Raw genomic sequence first — 22,026 nt, forward strand, 5'->3', positions numbered from 1 at the left:
GAGACAGCTTTTACTTCTCAGGTTTCATTGTGTTGTTGTTATTGTTGTTTCCCAAATTCCCTTCCAATCCATCTGCTCTCCTGACATCCTTTTTATGTTGTTCAGAAGACGGGGAAGGAGTTGCATTGTGAGCATGGTCAGGTCAAACTCCTCACTTTTATCTCTGCTCTCTGGTAGGTGATGGGCATTTGGGGAATAAAACACTAAGAACAGGGTTTAACCAGCCTTTGTTTGCTATTGTCCAGCTGGGCTTGAGACAGCAACAGAGATGGGAACAATAAACAGGGGAGAGGAAGGAGAGATTTTAAACAGAACTGTTCTTTTTCTTCCTATTCCGGTGTTCCTGGAATCTGACACATTTTGCTTTTTAGTCCCAGCTGTATTAGTAAAAATAACACACAAGCAAGGTATGTTCGGTGCAGCTCAGCACGGTTATGGTTTTTGCTTATTTTTTTATGCATTTGCTTATTTTTTTATGCATTTAACTCTATCTCTATGTGTTTGTGGAGGGTATCTGTGTGCTCTGAAGGCGCTGAAAAAGATATAATTCCATTTAATGACTGTCCTGCCTCACGTGGATGTATTTACCCCACAATCCCCCCAGGGTCCCTTGGGACACAGTGGTTGTCATGAGCCTTTGGGATCACCATGCTGGAGGGGGCTTCAGAACTGCGCTTTCTTCTCTCAGGCAGCCTCATCCTGTGGCCTTTCCAAAACCCCTGGAGTGCTCCCAAAGTGATGTTGGCTTTTTTTACCCTCCCTAGTAGTGTTGAGAGCTTCTTTGATACCTTGCTTGTGTGATGGACAGGATCTCACCAAATTTATCCTCTCATTTTCCTGGTGGCTGTTTTATATCCACTCAGTTCACTTGCAGCTCTGTGGGAATCTGGAGCCCTTTGTTGAAAATCCCATCTCCACAAGTCATGCAGCGAATGCCAAAGTGTCTCCCCTTTTTTCTCCTTGCCGCTGGTTAAATCTGTGTTCACCACCGTGTGAGAGGTGTGCAGGTTGGTTTATTGCTTTAATGTTGTTTGTAAGGATGTTTGCAGGAGGCTTTGCTGTCTCAGGTCACTCTTGTTTTCATTTGATCTTCTGTGTTTTTGGGGGCTGGTTTCTCAGTCCCTGCTCCTGTTCATTTCCTTATAGCAGCTGACTGATTTTCACAGCTGATCAAAAAATGAGGGAGTCTGGCAGAGAGCAGCGTTGTTGGGCCAGTTTTGTTATGCTAAACAGCTTTTAGTCTTTTACATATTGAATTCTCCAGTTTCAAGCCTTCTCCGCACAAGCCTTAGTCTGGTTTTGCTGCTCTGGAGCATCCCTGGGGATCACAGTGTGAATGGCCCAGGATTGGGTCCTGCCCCCTTTGCTCACATTATAAAATCCTGTGCAATGAAAGAGAATTTCCTCCCTGGTTTTGTTTCAGATCGTAAGCACCAAGTAATATACCAAAGAAGTAATATTGTGCTATGCCCTTCTATTTTTTTTTTTTTTTTTTTTTTTAAATCCAATCTCCAAGTGATTTGCCTGTTGGATGCCTGTGGACTCTTGGGGGGATGTTGTTTGTGCCAGCACCACACCCCATGCCCTGCTGTGCTGCCAGGCTCTTGGGAGGAGATTTTGGGAGGTGCAGGTGAGGCCAGGCTCGAGGCAAGGTTTGCCTTCCCCCTCCTCTGCGGGCTTCGTACCCTCCTGCCCCGTGGGAAGTTATCTTTGAAAATCTCCACCTCCTTCAGAAAGGCTGATTTGATTTTAATAGCTGCACTGCTCTTAATTTCTGAACCTTGGGAGTAACTCTCCAGTAGGAATAGAGCCTGGAAAGCAAAGCAATCAGGGGAAAGCTGTGCTGCTCTCTGGGCATGTTTGCTTAGCAGTGTCTCGGGGGATGCTCGGGGAGTTCTCCCGGCAGTGCAGGGTGGGGAGCTGCCCCCGCAGCATCTCCAGCTCTGGGGGTGTGTGAGGCTTCTCCAGCAGAGAAACCCCTCCTGCTGCATGGAGCAACAGCAGCCCAGCTGTTCCACCCAAGGAAATAACTCTGGGAGTAAATCCCTCATCTTACTGCCTTTATAAATGCCTTTTAAATGGAGGAAGAGTGCCAAGGCACGGTGGAGTCACTGGGAGGGCATCTCTGCTGGGGTGGAGGAGCCGTTTCAGATCTGTTTTATACCTGGTTGTCATTGCAGCCAGAGGAGCCGCACTGCCCTTCACTGGCTGCAGGTCTGAAAATCCCAGCTGGGAGATTGAAGATGGAGATACTTCTGCATGCTGCTTGGAGCTTCCTTGGTTGGGCCTGAACCACTGGGAAGGAGGAGAGGAAGGGGTGCTGGCACTGCCCAGTGCAGGGGACATGGGGACAGCCCACAGTGAACACAGGAGCTGGCACATGAGGGCACACGAGGCTGCACACCCTCGCCCCAGAGCACGGAATATGGATGTGCTTATTAGATTTTCAAATGTTATTTAGCTTGATTGCAGCCTTTTTACAAAAGGAGTTAAGACATGGATATAAAAGATAATAGAACTATAAATTGCAAGTCAGGTTCTTATGAAATCAGTAAATTATTCATTTAGCAGTTGTATGTGTGCTAATTTCATGTTGCTATGGTACCTCGGGGTGGAGCAGGGAGGTCAGCCTGCAAAGCAGGAGCATTGGGGAGGACAGAGTGTGGCACACAGCCTTCAGCTGGATGATAAATTGCCTCTTTATCTGCTGTTGTCCAGGGAGAGCCAGAACAAGCCACTGAAAGAGGTGTTTCACACCAGGTAGCAGGTTTTGGAATTAGACCAAAAATCACACATTTCAGTCTAGAAATTTGTTTAAGTGTGCTTTGTCTTTGTGCCATCTCTGCTCGGCCTCTCCCTGGAGACAGGCGATCCCAGAATCTCAGTGCCAGCTTTGGGGCTGCCTCCCTGCTGCAGTGGAGGGTGGAAATAAGATGAGCTTCCACCCCAAACCACCCTGTGGTTCCATCATCCTGTGATCTCTGCTTTCACAGTCCTGCCCCTGATATTGCTGGGGCCAGCCAGAGCTGCCTGTGGAAAATGGGTTTTTCCCCAGCTCCTGCTTTCAAGGAAGGGACACAGTTTTCTGTTGGCAGCAGTGGTGGGTGGCCAGGCAGGTTCTGACCAGTCTGTGATGTCCGTGAGGACAAAGTAAAACACTTTAAAACGTGGCCAAGACTCTTGCATTCCAGACCCAGTGTTTTTGGGAAATGTGAGTCTCCCGAGCTACCTCGGGTACAGCAGTTGAGGAAAACAGGATTTATAAAGTGAATGTAACTGAGTGTTTCCCAGGAAAATGGGAGGAAGGAGAGCAAAGCCCCCAGAGTCATCCAGTCCAGGTATGTTCAGGCAGGGAGTGAGGGCTCCAGGCTGCCACTGTCCCTCTCCCTGCTCCAAATAAGTTCTAGGCACCTCTACACGAGTGAAGCAAATCTGGTAGACTTTGGTACAAACCACCTGTGAGGCTGCATTTCCCAGAGGGAAACAGCAGCTCTTCCACAAGAGCAGTACCTGTTCTGTGTGCCTGCTTCACTGAGCCCACTGTGGATGTTTAGGAGTGTGGGTAGCTCATTTTTATTTCCTGGGGACACCAAATGCATGGAATGTGCACATGGGGGAATGTTTGTGGTGCACATGGGGGAGTGTCTGTGGTCTCTTGCACTGGGTAGTCCTCAGCCTTCCTGCTGGCCCACGTGCTAAGTGCTGCTGCACTCAGGTAAGGAGATAATGATCACATCATTAAGACACCACTAAGGCTGGCATTACTTGTTAGGTCAACATATCGATCTTGACATTACGCTGCAAGATTTTTTTTTAGATAATGCCTGTCCGTCCTGCCTCTTGCTCCAGGAGGAGGAAAAAAGAGGGAGAGAGAGGAAATGCAAAACTGAAAGTGTCTTGACACAGATCTTTTGCCCCAGAATAAAAACACTTTGCTCCTTAAAAGGTTTGTTGTGCTGTGGAGACTCCAGCCTTGTTGCTGCTGATGGGATTACTGGCAGATTTCCTTTAAGTCCATGGAAATCCTGAGGTGGGCTCTGGGCAGATGACTTGGGCATTCTAAAAAAAGAACCTAAAGAACCTTCTTTAGCCTCTGTGCTTGGGTGCCCAGTGCCTTGCTGGAGGCAGATGGCTTGGGGGGAGGCTGAGCTGACCTGCCCTGGGGTTTGGCCCCAGTTCCCCATGACCATCCACCAGTAAATGTCCCCTCAGTTCACCCTCCAGATAGCCTCCCTGTGATGGTACAGCTTTCCTTTCCAGCTCAGTAGATATTTGCATTGTACCCATCCTGTGAGCATATTAGAAATCTTGGAAATGCCTTTCCTGTCTCCCTGCAGGATAAAACACCTCTCACTTTTTAATAAATTCTTGTCTTGTTATCTTTTCTGTATTGAAGCTGTCCAAGCCGGTTTTTCTCATTTCATTGGGCTCTCTATATTGTGCTACTTAAAGGCAATTTTTAAAAATAGCAGCAATTTTACTTTATATATGTATGTGTGTGTGTGTTTGCTATCACTAAAGCTTTATTTGGTATTTTAATCTGGGCTTACTGACTGCACTTTTAAGGACTTATAAATCAAAAAGTGCTAGTTCCAAAAACGCATGATGTTTTTTAGTCCCTGACTTGCAGAGAAGCAGCACTTACACCAGTGCTGAGCTGGTTCACTATCCCTCTAAATATATTTCATTAAGAACAGTCCATATGGTGTGTTAGGGAGAAGGGGAGTGCAGAGCAGAACCTGTGTCTGCCAAAGAAACTGTTTTGATCTAATGTTGAGCATGGTACAACTTTGGGGGGGGAAAAAATAAACATTGTCAGATGGGTCCTGCCAAATTTCATGATTTATCAAGAGCTTCAGGCTGTTCAGTGGAATTTTTTTTTTCTTCTGAATACTCCAGTTTCTGGAGTCTTGTGATTTACACAAGATTGTTCATTTTCGTTTTTTAAGCTTGTTGTAGGAAACACCCTCAAAACATGGAACCCGGAACTGCAGTGTCAGCAGGTTAATGAATACTTTGCTGTATTATATTGAAGATCTGGTGGGTTTTTAATGCCTCTTGTGATTTCAAAGTGGTGAGCTGTGGAACTTCGGAGTTTGTGTGAAAGAGGAACTGGGAGAAGGTGACTTTTTCGGGGTGTTTGGTGTATGGTATCTTCCAAGGTAAATCCATCAGACTTGTTCTCCCATTCCCTTGGGGCTTCACTGTTTTCACATGCTGCTTCTGAGCTCCCAGTACACCACTGGGTGAGCTTTGAGCTTACTGCACCGAAGTAAATTTTACAGAAATGGGATGGGGGGATTGCAGTAGAAAATGAGCAGAGGATGAAGATGAGGAGGAGGCCAAAGGGCTGCTGTACTTCAGCTAACAGCAAGGTTGAAATCTGGCTGCTCCAGCCTGCTGTGGATCTGGGTGTGAGATCAGCGCTGTGGCCTTACTTATGGTAGGAGATAAATCTAATTTCTAGTGCACTTAAAACTGGGTTAGCAAAAGCACAAGCAAAATACTGTAGAGAACATTTGCCTCAGCCTTGTCGGGTGCGACAGAGCTTCCACTTTCCCTTAAATCCATTTCCCAGCTTGCAGCCACCACTTGGAAATGCCCAATTATAAATTTGTGAGTCTTTTCATTGCTTGTTTCCAGGTTATTTTTCTTTCTTTCCTTTTCTTTCCCTCCTTTTTTTTTCCCTTTGCCTATTTTAAGCCTTGGCTCCAAAATGAACGCTCTGCTTCCCACAGTCCTTCATCACGCAATGTTTTCAGCAGACACTCAAGAATTAAACATGTACAATTTCCATAATACTGATTATCCCTGTTTAAGTGCTATTTTAGAGGGTATTAATTTCTGTTGCAGTAGCAGCCGCAGCACTTAGCACCAGCAGCCCGGTTTTCCCTCTGTGCCTTAGGCTGGAGTTTGGCATGAGCTGGGATTTGGCTGGAATTGCTCCCCACTGCTTTTAGCCCCTGTTTTAGTGGGAAGGGAGGGAGGCAGAGCCGTCCTGGTGAGGAGCTGGTGCTGGACTGGAGGAAGGCTGCCTCTGTCACTTCTGATATTTTCAGATTTTTGTATGCAGAAACACAAAGCACAATTAGAATACAGTTATATATCCTCATCGTTATTAAAGCTTGGATTAACATGACATAAAGTTTTGTCTGGGGAGCCTTTTGCTATGGCTCAGGGAGCATTTTTGTGTGACAGTAATAGGCTACAGTTAATATACTTGAATGATACCAGAATCTGTGTAATAAGACAGAACAAAGGGGGTTTATTTGAAGCTGAATTACAAAGGTGGAATTATCATTGTGAACAATCCACCAAGATCGCAGCTTAATTATTGTATCTGGCGTTATTTCTGTGAAATAATGCGGAGTCAGGGAAGCAAAGTTAAAAAATATCTCTCGAATCTTGGAAGGACATCATGTCAGTCAGGGGGGATTGATGTGTGGACCTGTCACCTCATTCTTAACACCCAAATCCTCTCTTTGCCCGTTTTTGCCGTTTGTTTGATTTACCGAGCCTGTTTGCCGTGATTCAAGAGGCTCTTGTCACGTTTCTAGGAGAGATTCATCACTGGGACATAATCCATTCAAATAGCTTTTGGGCAGGAAATAAAAAGTGTTTGAAGCCAAGAGGTTTCAAACAAACCGTTCAAAGGCAGCTGCTGGGCCCTGCGGAGAGGGAGGAGGGAGGGCAGGATTGTTCTCCAGGGCCTAGGGAGAAAAAGGAGTGAAAAGGTGGGAGCTTCCCTCGGGAACAGTCTGGGGGAGGCAGAATCTGGGACTGGGGAGTCTGGAGTAGACAGGAGAAAAGGCACACGTCCCCTGCATGTGGCCACCACAGGCTCAGCACACATGGAAATGGCACCTTTGGAAAACCCTGGGCCATTTTCACGTGTAAAGCGTTATTCAACCATCTTGTGTTTGTACGGACAGCTCTCCCTCTCTGCCTGTGCCTTGAGTCCTCGTTACACAGATAATAAGAGTGGGGGAGTAGGATTCTTTTTTAAATTTTCATTTATAAACTAAAGAAAATTGCTTCTTTCTCACAGAAAGCACTTCGGTGATGTCAGGAGAGGGAGGTTGAATTGACTTCAACAACAAAAAAAAGCCCTCTCAGAACAGAAACCCTTGTTTTTCCTTCAGCAGGCTTTAAAAGAGGAATACTGTGGTTCCAGGATCCCAGCTTCGGTGATTACCCTGTAATCCCCATGCCGTCCAGGGGTAATTAAAAATTGCAGCTGAACCTTGCTTTTGGATGCCTGGGTGAGACTCTGTCAGGCTGATGAGATTTGGCGTTGTTGACACGTGTAAAAACTCAATTTACCCAGCAGTACCCGTGGTTCCTGGGCGTTCAGCCCCTCTCCAAAGCGGCTGACCCCGGGCAGAGCGGGACGCACACACCTCCGAGGGCAGGGCCAGAGGAGCTGTGCCCAGCACAGCAGCACCACTAATTGCTTTCTTTTTAATATTATATTCAGCCTTAATAGCCTGCTCTCCTGGAGGATTGCCTTTCCCAGCATTTATTACGGCTCGCTTCAGAGCCTGACCGGAGTGTGGGAAGGGGTGGAGCTGCAGGGAAGAGAATCAAGGTGGTGCATTAAAATCCCATGCTGGCAGCCCAAACTGGTGCTCCTGTGTGAGTGCTCAGGTGGAAGGGCCAGGCTGCAGCGTGTCCCGAGGCTCTGAGTGATGGCAGTGGCATTTCATGTCCCCTACTCCCCATTCTGCAAACCGGGGCTGCGGTGGAGATTGCAGCCACAGGTGACATAATGATGATTTCTGCCCTGAGCAGGCTTAAGAGAATCATTCCCTCAAGTGCTTAGGGCCCCTGCCCTCTCATCAGGACTAACTGGAGAATTTTAAGAGGTAAAAAAAGAGTCCAAAGCCCTGAGCAGCAGAAATCAGAGCAAGTGCTTCGTGTTGGTTATTTCTCCTCTCAAACTTGTGTGGGTGGTGCAGGGATGTGCTGGGGCGCTGAGCTCAGAAAAATCCACGTCCCAAGCTCTGGGTGTTGCATAGCTCTGGTCTGTCCAAGCAGGTTCTGAAAGCAAAGCCAGGGACTTGTCTTCTCCTGTTCTTATCATTAATTTGTGGCAGTGGGAAAATCACTTGTGCTTCCTGTGTGTGGGCGCGGGGAGCTGCTGGAGCGAGCGGCCTCTCTGTGTGGGGGGACTCTGCTCCAGCAGCCTGAAAGTCATTTTTAAGAAGTGCTGTATCATCAGTGTAATGAGTTTGGTGAGAGTTCAGGTCTCTGAGCACTCACCCTGTCAGCAGCTGCGCAGGGGAGGGGATTTGGGGTGTTCTGCACAGGCAGAGCTGCTCCGGCCCCCATCCTCCACTGCTGCAAAGCCAGGGTTGGAGGGTGGGCTTGGACCCCCAGGCCAAAAAAATGGCACCTGGAGGGCAGCATCATCAACACTTGTCACAGCAAGGGTCTGGTTTGCAAATAGTTTTTCCATAAATTAAAAAAAACCCTAAATGTAGTGAGATAAACTGTGTTTGATTTGGGGTGGAAAAACAAGGGAGGACAGTTCTGTTTAGAACAAACAGCCCTGGAAGAATATTCCTTAATATGCAAGTCAGTATATGAAAAGAACAATGAAAGGAAAAAGGATCCAGCAGGAAATAAAATGAAACTTTTTTTCATTACCGTCAAAGAGAACTTAGATGAGTTTTCCTTTGCTAATAAACTGAAGTTTGATTCTGCAGCTGAGCCTTCAGCTGGAGCTGGCTGTGGCAATTGTTCATCCTTTTTTTTTTTCAAATCTGGGCAATAAAAAAGCCCTTCATGCATCAGGAAGTCCCGTAATGCAATCCTTGTCTTATCTTCACACTTATTCAGCAGGTATTTACGGAAGGGCAGCAGGAAGCTCTTTAAACCCGATCCTGCTACTTTGCTCAGGATGTCTCTTAATCAGATCCGTGTCCCTGAGTCTGGCCTGCCCTGGGACTGTGCTGCACAGGCATCTGTGAAAACACCCCGGCTTTCTTGTGAATAGAGTTTTTCTCGGTATTTTCAGTGGCAGGGAATGCTCTGAGCTGGGTTTCTGTGTGTGGCTTCAGGGCACTCAGTGAAAGCCCACAGGTTATTCATGGAATCCCAGGATGGTCTGAGTGGGGAAGGACATTAAAGCCCATCCAGTGCCACCCCTGTTGTGGGCAGGGACACCTTCCACTGTCCCAGGCTGCTCCAAGCCCAGACCAGCCTGGCCTTGGGCACTGCCAGGGATGGGGGAATTTATCCCTCAGGGGGATGAATTTCTACCTGATATCCCATCTAAACCTACTGTGACCATCTTGGTGGCTGCTCTGGACTAGAGTGCTGTGGCTGCAGCAAAGGCAGGAGAGGGGCTGGTGCTGAAGTGGTGCTGGGATGAGGTGAAATGGCAGTGTCCCTCTTGCTGCAGCCAGGAGGGAGGACCCGTGTTCAGATGTGGTTTTCCAGGCAGTGGTGCTGGTAAAGCCCATCAGGAGAGGAGGTTGGGCTCCTCTGGCTGGGGCTGGAGCAGCCCCGGCACTTCCAGAACCAGCTCCAGCCAGGCCCGGTGGGCAGCGCCTCCGAATATTGTTTGGAAAAGAAAACAGATTGCAACTTTGCAGCTCTAATATGCAAACGAGCACTGTGAAGGGAGGAAGAATTATTTCTGCTGACGGTGCCTAATGTTCCGTGAAAGTAAAATCACCAAGGCCTCGCACCTGGCTGGCTGGAATGCTGAAGGAGCAATGTTCCAGGCGCTGCCAGAGGGGAGGAGAGGGGTCCTCCCTGCCCCACAGCACCCCTGGGCCCTTACCTGGATGGGCCCACCTGGCCTGGGAGCACCTGAGGGAGTAAAGGAGCTGAGCTCCTTTGAGCTTCGGTGCTGGTGACTCTTGCGAAATTTGATCTGTTGAAGCTTCAGCTGAGTGATGCGTTTGCATGGAGCTCTCAGCCTCTGCTTTCCAAAGAGCAGAGGTTCTCCAGCCTTTCAGCATCACAAGCTTAAACCTGTGAAACCCAGCAGCTGCCATGTGAGCCCCAAAAGAATAGTTACAATTACTGTGCGTGCATTTAAAAAGTACCCCTTGTGTGGCTTTGCCTCGGGTTTTTATTTGGTGGTGGCTCATTCAGGCAGGTGGGGAGGGCACACAGAGCAGGATGATGGAGCTCGGGTTCTTCATTCAGTTGTGGATCCCACAAGAAAACACTTGCCAGAAGCTGTTCTGTTGTTGGGGAGGTTTGCAGAAAATAATGCACAGTCTGTGCACTGTGTGCAGGGAGATGGGGGCTCAGCAAACAGCTGGAGAAGGATGAGTGTGGGAGGGGATCCCCTGATGCCAGCAGAGAACCGAAGGCAGAGTTCCAGGATGCTGCTTGGCTCTGGGGCCACGTGCGCGTCACTAAAACGCCTGTAACTCAATTTCCCTTCTAGTCCCACCCTCTTCCTTGTCTGTTGGATGAGTAAAACACAAGGATGTTTTGAGGCAGGGTGAATTAAGTGTTTGTAAGGGAGCCTGGATCCTCTCCAGCAGATGTTTGGAACAGGATTCTGTTCTTGCCTCTCTGGGGAAGGGCAGTAGCGGGAGCTCCATGATTTAACCCCAGTTTCAGACTGGATGACTGGTTTTAGCTGCTGTGGCACCTCTGCCTGTGGCCAGGTCAGTGTGTGTGTGTTACACTGATGGGTACAAAAAGTGTCATCGTAGGAGCCCTTGATTTGCTTATATGACATGTGCCATCTGTGTCACCATCCAGAGCTGTTGCAGGCTTGTAGGAAGTCCTGGATGGTGGCACTCTGGGACGTGCTGCTGTCCCCAGAGACACTGAGGCCGTGAGCCTTTGGGCAGTGCCACATCCCTGCCCGTTCTCAGCAGGACACTGCTGTTCTGCAGTGGGGCTGAAGTCTGTGATGCAGTTCTCCATCGGTGGAGGGCTCTAACAGTGCCTGGCGGGCTGTTCACCCCGTCCTTGGGGGTTTGTGTGTCTCCAGAGACCTCGAGGAGCTGAGTCTCAGGTGCTTGCTGCAGGGTGCTCGAGTTTCCCTCGGGTCCCAGAGCACTGGACTGCAGCTGGACACTGGTTCCCTGCAGCGCTGCTGGCCTGGGAGAAGGGCAGGGGGACAGGGATGTCCCTGCGCTCTCTGGGCTGGCCCTGCCCCTCTTAATCCCTTTCAGAAATGCAGCACTGGAACCTATTTTCCCGTCAAGCTGAGGGGGCCCAGGGGAGAGCTGGCTGTGCTGCGGGCAGGGATGTTCTGGACAGTTAGACCTGGCTGAGGGACTCACTGCAGTCACCCCTGCCCAGGCTGGGCTCTGAGAGGCAGCTCTCCTGTTCCCTGAGAGCACTGCCAGCAAAGCCTGCCCTGGCTGGGAGAGGGGAGCTCTGCCTCTCTGTATTGTCTTCAGCTGGATTTCCATGGGGGAACACATCCCTGAATATCTGGGGCTGTACCTGGAGATGAGGGACACCTCCTTGCAGAGGAGCTGCCTGTGTCCAAGGGAGGGATGAGCTGCCTCCCAGGCTGCTTTGGTCTGTGTTCCCTTTTCATGCAGGGACCCCAGTGTCCTCCCCTTTGGAGAAATGTCCCCGGGAGTTTATCCACTCCCAACCATTCTGCTGCTGGAGAGGTTACTACCTTATACCACTGGCCTGCCTTCTTTCTCTTCCTTTTCTCACCACCTTCTCTGCTGCAGCCCCAGAGGCTGAGGAAAGAGCTGCTTTTATGTTTCTGAGTTGTTCATCGGTTTGGTGGGGTTTTCTGCCAGAACCTGCATCCCCGTTGTTAGCTAACAGGTGCTGGAAGTCTGGGGGGCACAAGGGAAGCTCTCAGTCAAGACAGCAGGTAAAGGAACACTCCAAGAGTCCTCACATAGTTTACAACTTGATGGGAGCTTTGCTTTCATCAATACTCCCTGTTATTAATGCCAGAGAAGGAATTAATGAGAAATCGTCTAAGAAGTCATGTTTAATTTGTCCTGCTGTGGAAAGCTGTTTTTTCTGGAGAGCATTAGTCATTCTTACATCCCCCTTGGTAGAGTAAGCGTTGAGTAACGTGCTCGTGTTTTGCAGGAGCATTTTGAGGTCCAGCAGTAGCCACAGTGTATTTTGGCAAGCCTTGGGGATGCTCTTTGCCATGTCACGGCTGGTGAGCAAGCCCTGAGATTAACGTGATTGAATGACTGTTTTAATTTCAGCCCTGATGGAGCAAAATTAGTTACAATGATATGTGTGTGTTGAATAAAATTGTAGTTTTATTAGCTATAATTGCTGAAGAAGACTTTTTAAAGCCTTGACTGCTGGGGGGAAGAATTGCTAGCACTGGAATTTGTGCTTGCACAGTGTGGCATTGATTGTTACCGCGACGCGCCATCCGTCAGCCCGCGCCTGGGACGGGGTCACCAGGACAGCGCAGAGGGCTCAGCCAGGGACACCAGGCTGTGCCCAGCCCAGGGGGCACAGCCCACATCACACCCTCTGCAGGGAGCCGGGGCTGCCTCGGGCAGCTGGAGCAGCACTCCCAGCCGGGAGATCCTGGGGCGCAGGATGGTCCCTGGCAGGATGGGCTCAGCCTGGTGGGTGCTGGCAGAGGGACCAGCCACGCTCTGGTGTGAAGAGTGTCCCATCCACGCTGGGACACTGCTGAAGGAACCTGGGTGATGATCAGGGGGGCTTGGGGGAGCCCTTGGGCAGGAGACAGAGCCTTGTTGGGAGGAGGGAGCTGTGTGTGACAGAAAGAGGGGGGATAATTTGTTTCTTTGTTTAATTCTGTTGTAATCAAGCCCAGAGGCCTGGTGTGGGGGGAGCCATTTCAAATTGTCTGCCATGCAATAGGCATTTGTCTTAATTTATGTGGGGGGAGGTTGTAAATCTGTAGGAGTGCGTTGGATTTCACATGCGCATTTAAAATAACAGCACCTGACAGTTCACTGGCAGCTAAGAGGTTTTTCTGCTTCAGAAAACAAAATATTGGAGGAGTTGTGTGGTGTGGATAAATAATTTGAGGAATTAGACCAGAATATCCAGCACACTTTTCTTGGAAGAGCAGAAGAGGTGATAGCCCTGTAAAGTTCACGAGTCGGGGATGGAGGGAGGAGAGGCACAATGGAATTGTGTGGAGCTGAAAACTGTCCTTCAGTAATTCCTTCCCTCCCCAGACCCAGCTGGAATTGCCACCGTGATCCCTTCCAGGTGTAAATCCATTTGTCTGCCCTAATTCTTCTTTACCTTGAAGGGATGGAGAACATGGTGCCAGATCTGCTTGGGAGTGTGGAAAACAACCCCTCCAGCCCAGGGGCACTTTTGGGGAGCACAGGAACCCCTCAACCTGCTCTGGATGTGTTGGACACTCAGGGTTTGGATCAGGAAAAGCCTTTCTGGGCTGGATGAGGAGGCACAGAGGCTGCTGAGTGCCCCTTCAGTGTCATTATGGTGGTTTCATTGTGGAAGTTTTACTCGGTGAGTGAACTTGACTCAAATGGAAGAACCAGGGCATGGAGGTGTGCAGTGGTGGGTGTTGCTCCTGTGCACACAGGCACCTTGTACAGGAAGGTTGGCTTCACAAGGAGGGTCCACGGGCATCTCTTGGGTCTGTGTCTGTGCTGGCATTGTGTGGTTGGAGAGATACAGGATGACACTTAAGTTTTCCATTAAAAAAATCGTTTGGTCCTTCCACTTTCAGTGGTAGCACAGTGCTCCAGTTTCTGCAGCAGCACCCTGCAGATTCTTCTGGAACCACTGCTGGCTTTTGGAGGGCACTGAGCCTGTTGGTTACAGTGTGAGTGACTTGGGGCTGTGCTGGGTCTGATCAGCTCCTGCTGCCTTGAGGAAAAGAGGAGTTGAAAATCCCAAAGAGGAAAGTAGGAGGAATGGTTGGAGAATACTGTGTGTTCTTGTGCTGGGCTAGATCACTTGCATTAAATTCAGAGACTTTCTGAGTACAATTAATAGTCATTTTATTTAGGTCACCCTGGTTTTGTTGCTTTAAATGTATGCCTCCATTAAAGTGGAAGAAAATCAAATACATTTATCTCCGTGGAGCCTTTTGTGAACTGGTTGGGCATATTTTAAATAACCCTGGGAACTGTTAGGATTATTAAAGCCTTTGGCTCCTCCAGGTTTTTTTTCTTTCCTCCTATTCTCCCCTATTCCTCCTTGCAGGCAGTGAGTAATGAAGTGGTAGAGCCCTTCCTTTTCTCAGAGCCCCAAGTGGATTGGAAAAAAAAAGAAGTTAAATAAACTGAAGCCCATTAGTTAGTCTTTATGTAAGAAACTGGGTCTGCATTGGCTGTATGGATGGGCTGTGCTGGGACAGAGGAGTCTGGGGGCCTCAAGTGTCCATTTGTAACCAGCGTTCAGTGGCAATTCTTTGTTTTCTTCTTTTATTTTAGTTACCCTGAGTCCTGAGACTGTTCATTTTGTAACTCTCACTTGGTGCTGAGAATGAATCCACATTAATCAGCTCCTTTAAGCCTCTATACTCCATCTGAGGAGGTTGGGGTGTGGGTTTCCTGCTGGTGTCCGTGCCCTGGGGAGACGCGGTCTCCGTCCTGTGCTGGGGCATCCAGGCCTTGCCTGGGGGCTGGGCTCTGGCCAGGCCTTGCAGGTGGCAATTCCATCTTCCAGTCCTGCTTCTAACCCTGGAAAAACCTTCCTTGCCTCTTGTATGCAAAGTGTGAGCTGTGTGTTATGAGCTGAGACCTGGAAAAGTTGGGGTTGAGCATCTTTAAACGCTGGGCGAGCAAGGGGCTGGAGGAGGGGGTTAACTTGGGCAGTCACAGCCCCTGGATGTACTTGAGTTTCTGCTGTGGGTTGGGTTTTTTTCCCTTCCCCTGGAATAGGGATCAGTTTGCTTACTGCAGGGTTTACTGCCGGTTACCTTGACTGTGTCCCTTATTTCTCCTTGATGAAAACTTGAACAAGCCGCTTGTGTTTGCTTCACAGAGAACCGTGAGAAACGGGCTGTGTGTGTGAGACACTGTGGTTTGCTCATTCTATTCAGCCCTTTGTATATTCAAATTCTTCTAGTTTGAGTTCTTGCTGTTCTGCCAGATTTCCATACCATTGATGGGTTTTTGCATTAATAAGTTTCTCTCCCCCCTCCCTCCCATACCCTTGCCACCTTTTTGCAACTGGTGAAAAGTTTTTCTGAGCGTGCTGCCCTCTCCATATTGATTTTCTTCTCCTGCTTGTCTCACCAGCTCTTAGATGTTTTATTTTGCAAAGCGTTAATAGAATTTTCCTTTTGCCACTGCACTTTATCTATTCAGGAGGTTTCAAGAAGTCTCATTGTGTCACTGGACTATGGAGGAAAGAGGCTATTCTTCTGCTACAATGGCTGCCCTAAAAAATAACGCGGGGTGGGGTAAGCACAGAAAGGGCAGAGACGGAGATAAAATGTTCTGACCTTAGGAAAGAGAAAAGATAACCAATTAGACATTGTTGAAAGGGCACCAGCTGGCTCAAAGAACACCCCACTGATAATTTTTTCTTCAAGGCATACTTGGGCCACGTCTGAACTCAGCTGCAGAGACGCTCCCCCCGTGCAGGTTTCATATGTGGACTGTCAGGGCTGACCCTTTTCCAGGGAGCTGCTGCTGGGCTCTGATCCCAGCAGTGGGGATGTAGGAGGGGGGCAGTGCCTGCTCCAGGGTGCCTGTGCTCCTCGGGGCCCCAGGAAACCTCCCTCCTGGATTAGCCCTGCAGCCTGTGCTTGTTACTGCTAATAGGGATTTATTTGCATAAAAAAGATCCCTGCCAAGATCATCATTCCAGCTTGGTACACATGGCACAAAGCCCTGTTTGCCCAGGGGATGGGGTTGTATTGGACAGGTGGGAGAAGGGAAGGGGACTGCAGAGCCCAGTGTGAGCAGGGGCTGCACCCAGAGCCCCTCAGCCCTGCAGCGCTGGCTCTGGTGCCAGCCCAGCCCCTCCTCTGCCCTGGCAGCCCCTGGAGGAGCACAGGGAGGCTGCACAGGAGGTTCTGCTGCTGCCAGCACAGGCTGAGACATGGCCATGCTGGAGCATCTCTCCCTTTCTGGAGTCCCAGTAATGTCCTTGCAGGAGCAGGTGTCATTTTGGCAGGACAGTGTGGGCCCAGCCTGGAGAGCCTGCACTCAGCTGTGCTCCTGTGCATCCAGGAGCTTCAGGGCTCTGGGATGGGGCTGCAGGGAGAAAAGTTCCATATTAAACCTTTAGCAGCAGGGCTTGAGTGGGGACAGAGGATGGCACCGGGAGCTGCGATGCCCCAGGAAACAGCAGCAGGTGCAATGTGTAATTTTTGGTCCTAGTGAGGCCAGGACCTGTGAGAATGAAAAATAAAGATTACTGAGCAAACATAACCCTGGAGCAGAGATAAGCAGCGTGCAGGGTGAAGGGCAGCCTGGTCCTTATCTGCCTCCTGGTATTGCTCATCCTGGTGAGTTTTCCCCCTTGGAGGGAGGACAGACAGCAGGACAGGCTCCGTGCTTAATGCAGTTTGGGTTTTTCAGTGCATCAGCGTCTTTAGGTCTCAGTCAAGATGCGTATCAGGAGACCTGCAGTTCTGCACCCTCTCAGGCCATTGCTAGCACTTTCTGCAAACCATTTGGACTAAAAAAGAACTTAAACAGAGACAGGTTTTCAGATGAATTTCAGGCATCACGTAAGGTTTTGCTGCACTATATTTTTTTACAATCTCCTGGAACTTATTACAGTCCTTCAGAACCTCAGGGAGGTTCAACTTGTGTTTTCACCACCTCCCCAAACACTTTCTCCCCAGCCAAGGCTGAGAAATTTTTCACAGACATAGGCTGGATGTCTGTCTGTTGCCTAAGAGGACATTTGGGAGGACAGGAGGACCCTTTAGTGGCACTGTGTGAGATGAGGAGAGCATGTAACTGCATTGTAAATCACTTAGGTAAAATAAATGATTTATAGAAAGCCAGAGTACAAGCCCAAGGAAGTATAGAAAAACTGATGGTGGGGAAAAAAAATCAAAAAACTTCAAACAAACAAATAAAAAAATCCCAAAGCGACACCGCAGAAAAGCAGTGGAGTCCTTTAGAGGACTAAACCTTTTCTTTAAAGTTCTTCCTTCCTGCAACACCTTCTGTAACTCAGTGTTACAGGTTTTCATCATCCCTGAATTTACAACAGGGAGTTGCAAGTCTGTAATTTCATCTCAGAGCTTGCCCAGGCCGTGTCCAGTGGCACATGGGCCCCGCCTGCCCCTCTCCTGCAGCCTCAGAACAGCAGCTCAAGGTGTGATGATGCTGGGGGATCAACCCCAGCACAACATCCCTGTGCAATAAGTGCAAAATTTTAGGTGTGGCTGCACAGATTAAATGGAGGTGGAATAAATCATGCAAATCCTAATGGAAGTTGAAAGCAATTTGGTTGCACTTCAATAGGTTTCATCAGTCATCTCTCTTCTGAAGTGGAAATGCCGAGCCTGATGCGAATTAAAGTTTCTCCCTCCTCCCTCTCCCCACTTTCCTCCAGCTTTTCAAAAGCCCTTTTGAAAACCTCTGAATACCTTTCTTGGCTGACCAGGTTTTACCCTGCTCATACCTCTTTTAACCTAATTCTCAACCAAGACAGTGACTCTAAATTTGGAGAAGTCATGGGCTGGATTTGCATCCCCACTCCCTCCCTTGGCCCTTCCTGCTCTCCCCAGAAAAGGGAGATGAGGCACGGCCAGGGATTGATGTGAAGTGGAAGAGCTGCTGAGATATTTGGCTCTTTAGGGCCAACACTTTCAGTGGTCACTTTTCTGCTTCAGGATCAGCTCTCAGCCAGGGCAGGGGGGAGGAAAGCAGCAGGTTTCCAAAAGGAGAAGCTGCCTCTGGCCAAACCCAAGGGGTTCTGCTGCATGCAGGCTGCTCTGCCCGTGTCCCCTCCCTGGTGTGTCCGAGTTGCCAGCTTGTGGTAAAGCACAACTCTCCCTCTTTGTCTTGCAGGTAGAGGATGCCATGCTAATGTTTGACAAGACGACCAACAGGCATAGAGGTAAGAGGGATTGGGAGCTCTGACCTCTCAGTGTGTGGCAGCTTCTGCATGGGGGAGCAAAAACCAGATCCAGCGAGATGAGCCAGTGGCTGAATCCATGGCACTGAGTCCTCTGTGCTGCAGCTGGCAGAGGAGGGGCTGGTTGGCACAGAATGCCCCATGCATCTGAATTTTCTTGTTAGCAGTGACTTTCCTGGCCAGTCTATTGACCAAAGTCAGGGATTGCAGTACCCTGGAAAGTTCAGCAGCAGCAGCAAAAGACTTGCTCGGGAAGATGAGGGTGTGTGAACAGCCAGTGCCCTTCCTTTTGTAACAGGGACCTGTTCAAAGCTCTTACTTAGGTTGAAAAGTTCAAGCCGTGACAACTTCCTTTTATATCCAGGGAATTTTCCACCCTTCTCCACGCAGTCACCCTTAAATGGGCCATAAATACTCCTCTCCATTCAGGATCTCAGCACGTTTTTTGTTGCATTTAAAAGCTGCCCCATGTGGAGCTTTGGTGCTGGGCACAAGGGCCCCAGGTGGTCTGGGGGCAAGGAGAGCTGGGGGGCTCTGGTCCCAGCAAGGCAAGTACTCAGCAGATTCAGCCTCTGACAAGGTGGAGGTGGCCTCTATTTGCTGAAATGTCCCAAATCCCGGGGCTGGGCTCCCAGCTGGCTGTGAGCTCTGTTCTGCCCAGCAAGCTCACCGTGGGCTCAGCTCGCTGTGCCTGCCCTGCCCAGGCTCTGCTGTGGGCAGGAGGCTCTGCAGGGCCGTGAGAGCAGAGCAGAGCAGAGCAGAGGTGTTGAGCCCTGGCTGTGCTTCCTGCAGGATTCTTGTCTGGTGCTGCCAAGGTGACCCTGCTCTGTCCTGCTCCGTGCTGCTGTAAGCACTTCCCCAGGCGGGCGGGCACAGCGAGTGTTGGTGTGGGTGCTCTGTGAGTGCTGAGCTCTGCTCTGGCAGCCCTGCTCCAGCGTTTCTGTGCTCTTTGGGGAGGCTGCAGCCGTGTGCCAGGGACCTGCAGCTTTGAGCCTGGGTAATGAGCCCCGCAGGATGCACTCCTTGTCCAAAAACATCTTTCCACTGACTTACCAGGAGTAAAGGTCTGCTGAAGATGAGGGCTGCAGGTCTGGGGGGCACCTGAGTTGCTATGAAGCCTTTTGGGTTTTCCACAAAGAGCTTTTTTCCCGCTATATGTGTTGAAGATGAGAGGCAACAGGTCATCCTTTTTTTTTCCCCCCCTGGGAATTCTGTGCATTTATTTCATTGGCTAATTCTTTTAATAGCTTGTTTTTCCTACATGCAAGCCATGACATTTTGCTCCACATTAGCATCCAAATGTAAGCTCCTGGATGAGATCTAAGTGGGGAGGAACTAGAAGCCCCTAAGGACCAAAAGCAGGCTCCAAATGCCACTGGGGGAGGTGATGTTACCCACAACCTCCCCTGTGCTCCAGAGTCAGACTCTGCACCCGGGTCTGTCACTCTGGGGACAGCTTGGGCTGGAGTCCCTCTCCTGGCAAAGAAAGGAGTTCTCTGGCACTCAGGAGATTCAGCTCTGTTTGGGAGGCTGTATCCCAGGGAACAGGCTTACCCATTGCTAGGTGAAGGGTAATGCTGCTTGTTTGCTGGGATTAGCCAAAATTCCTGTGAGCAGGGAAGCCTGGCCAGTGCTGAGGGGCTGCACAGCTGCCAGAGGACAGAGAGGGCTGAGCTCCAGGCTCTTGCCCTGCCAAGCACAGGTGGGAGGAAAAATCAAATACAAAAGACAGAGTAAGAGTCCTCTTCATCTTCACACTTGAATTTGTCCAGCCTTTTGTGCCATTTTTTCCTGTTCTGCACAGGTAGCTAGTGCTAATCAGCCTAATGAACTGGCTCAGGGCTCTGGTGATGAAGTGAGTTCTGCCGCCTTGGCCGCCGATAAAATCACCCCAGATTTTACAAATTGTGACACTCTTGATTGTGTTGGAAGCACGTTTAAAATGCAGTAGTGTGCAGCAACAGTGTTAATGGCAATTCTTAGAACCACTTGTGGGTTGCAATCTGTATCTTCAAATTAGCCACGGGAAAGAGAAATGGCAGATAAAATATCCACTGTGGTTTGCTGTCGTTAGTCTCTGCCTGGAATAATCATCGTGGGCACGGGAAGGGAAAAGGATTAAAATTCACTCCCTACTGCTAGAAGGTGAGATAAATTTCCTTGCAGGAAAATTGAGAGGGTTTGTTGACATAATTCTGGCACGTGTGTGTTGCTCCTGTGTGTGTATTTGGGGAGTGTGTAACTCACCTGCACCAGCCCTGCTTGGTGGAAATGTGGGATTGAAGCAGGCAGAGGAAGAGGGGTTTTCAAAACTGCTCACCCTGGCTGGAGAACCCCACCCAAAACAAAACTTCATGCCTGGCATGGAGCACTTAGTCTCTGTGGTGGACTTGATCTTGGAGGTCTTTTCCAACCTTAATGATTCTATAACCTTAAAAATGCCATCAGGCCAGTCATGCTGTGCCTCTGCAGGAGTATTTTAATGTCCAGCTATTTCTGGATGTTCTCTAAGGAAAATAAGACTCAGCTCTTGCATTTCATGCTGATCTGTTTAGCCATATTAAAGGCAGGCTACAAAATCTGTGTTTAATTGGAGTGGTTATTTTTTGGTGTACTGTAGGCAAGACAATCCCCAGAATCTCTGGGATGTCTCCTTCCAAGGGTTCCTGTGGTGTGACAGTGGGCACACAAAGAACCTGCACTTGATAAACAAATATCCCTGGGTCAGCTTGTTTAGGTGTCCTTTTGTTTTTTTGGAAAGAAAGTGCTGGTGATCCTCTGTTTCAGTACTATTGTATTCCTGCAGTCTTCTAAAAAACACACAGAAAAGTTCTCCCAAATTCTGGCAGATCACTTCTGTCACTTTCTTCACTGCTTAAAATTTCATAGAGCTGAAAATTACTGGGTCAATCTTGAAAGGATTCAGTAATTGGAAAGAAAGGGGGAAAAAAAGAGGGTGGTGTTATTTTGTTACCCTTGCAAAGTGCAGATAAAATCTGGAGTTCAGCATTAGTTATTGATCTTTGGGGGTGGAGGGAGCCTGGCAGGATGATGATGTCCTTCTAACTTCATTATGGAGAGGAGCTCCGGGAAGCATTTCGATGTGCTGGGGCGGGGGCCGTGCCCTTGGGCTGTGGAGAGGTTTTTTGTTGTTTCCAGCAAAGCTGAGCAGAAGCTCTGGACACAGCAGGCTGCACAGGGAGGAAGAGGAGGGAAGGGACAGTTGGATAATGGAGGGGTGCAGGAGTGGGCTGTCCTGAGCTGATCCCAGTGGGAGGTGGAGGTAAGCCAGGAGAGGGGGTGCAGGTTCCTTACCTCGGGGGATGCCCTTGGTCCCAGCCCCGCTGATCCCTGCCCAGCCTGTGCTTGTTCCGTGGGTGCCTGCAGCCTTCAGCCACTCCAGAAGCCGTCCAGGACCTGCATCACAGCAGCCCCGTGTCTTGGACTCACAAAAAGCCCAAGATTTTGAGTGAGTGAACCCCCCAAGCTGTAATTGCAGGTATTGAGTGTAATACTATATGTTTTTCAAAGCCGTCCAGCCCCCAGAGTTATTTTCACATCAATTAACCCTCTTGCACAGTTAGGGATGGCAGCGGAGAGAGGAGGGAAGTGACAACGTGTGATTTGGACTCCTTTAATCTCAAAACTAAACAAAATTAACACCAGGCAGGCTGTCTGCTGGGTACAGACACATCCTAGGTGTTAGGGGTTAAAACATCCCCTGGGACAGACGCTGACTGCAGCAGGGCTCTGCGGTCACTCGGGCTTTTGCAGCAGTTGCAGAGCTCTCCCTGCTCCCTGTGCTTGTCAGAAGGGTGCCCAGGGTGGCACCTCGGTGTGTCTGGGGCTGGAGGGTGGGTGAGCATCCCTTTGGCTCCCAGGCCTTGCAGGGGGGGGCACCAGGATGCTGCTGGTACCCTCGTGTGGCATCGTGTTCACTGCAGTGCCCAGGGCTGGGGGTTCATCTAAACCCACAGAGCTCAGGCTCTGTGCCCCCCATCCCACCAAAACCACAGCCCAGAGCACAGGGGCTCCCCCAGCCTTGCC

The 22,026-nt window shown here is 49.6% G+C and overlaps 1 protein-coding gene across 22 annotated transcripts in view; it reads left to right on the top strand.

The window, feature by feature from the left end:
* MSI2 (musashi RNA binding protein 2) overlaps nt 1–22,026 on the top strand; it is a 199,994-nt gene that overhangs the window by 103,602 nt on the left and 74,366 nt on the right. For all 22 annotated transcript variants that reach the window (XR_012051461.1, XR_005982240.2, XR_012051462.1 and 19 more), the window contains exon 7: nt 17,913–17,961. Coding sequence is in view for 17 of the 22 variants with exons in the window: in XM_072916772.1 (XP_072772873.1) it covers nt 17,913–17,961 (49 nt within the window). In the remaining 5 variants the exon portion in view is untranslated. The remainder of the gene's footprint in view (nt 1–17,912; nt 17,962–22,026) is intronic.

Source organism: Taeniopygia guttata, chromosome 19, assembly GCF_048771995.1.
Source record: "Taeniopygia guttata chromosome 19, bTaeGut7.mat, whole genome shotgun sequence".
NCBI classification, from domain to species: domain Eukaryota; kingdom Metazoa; phylum Chordata; class Aves; order Passeriformes; family Estrildidae; genus Taeniopygia; species Taeniopygia guttata.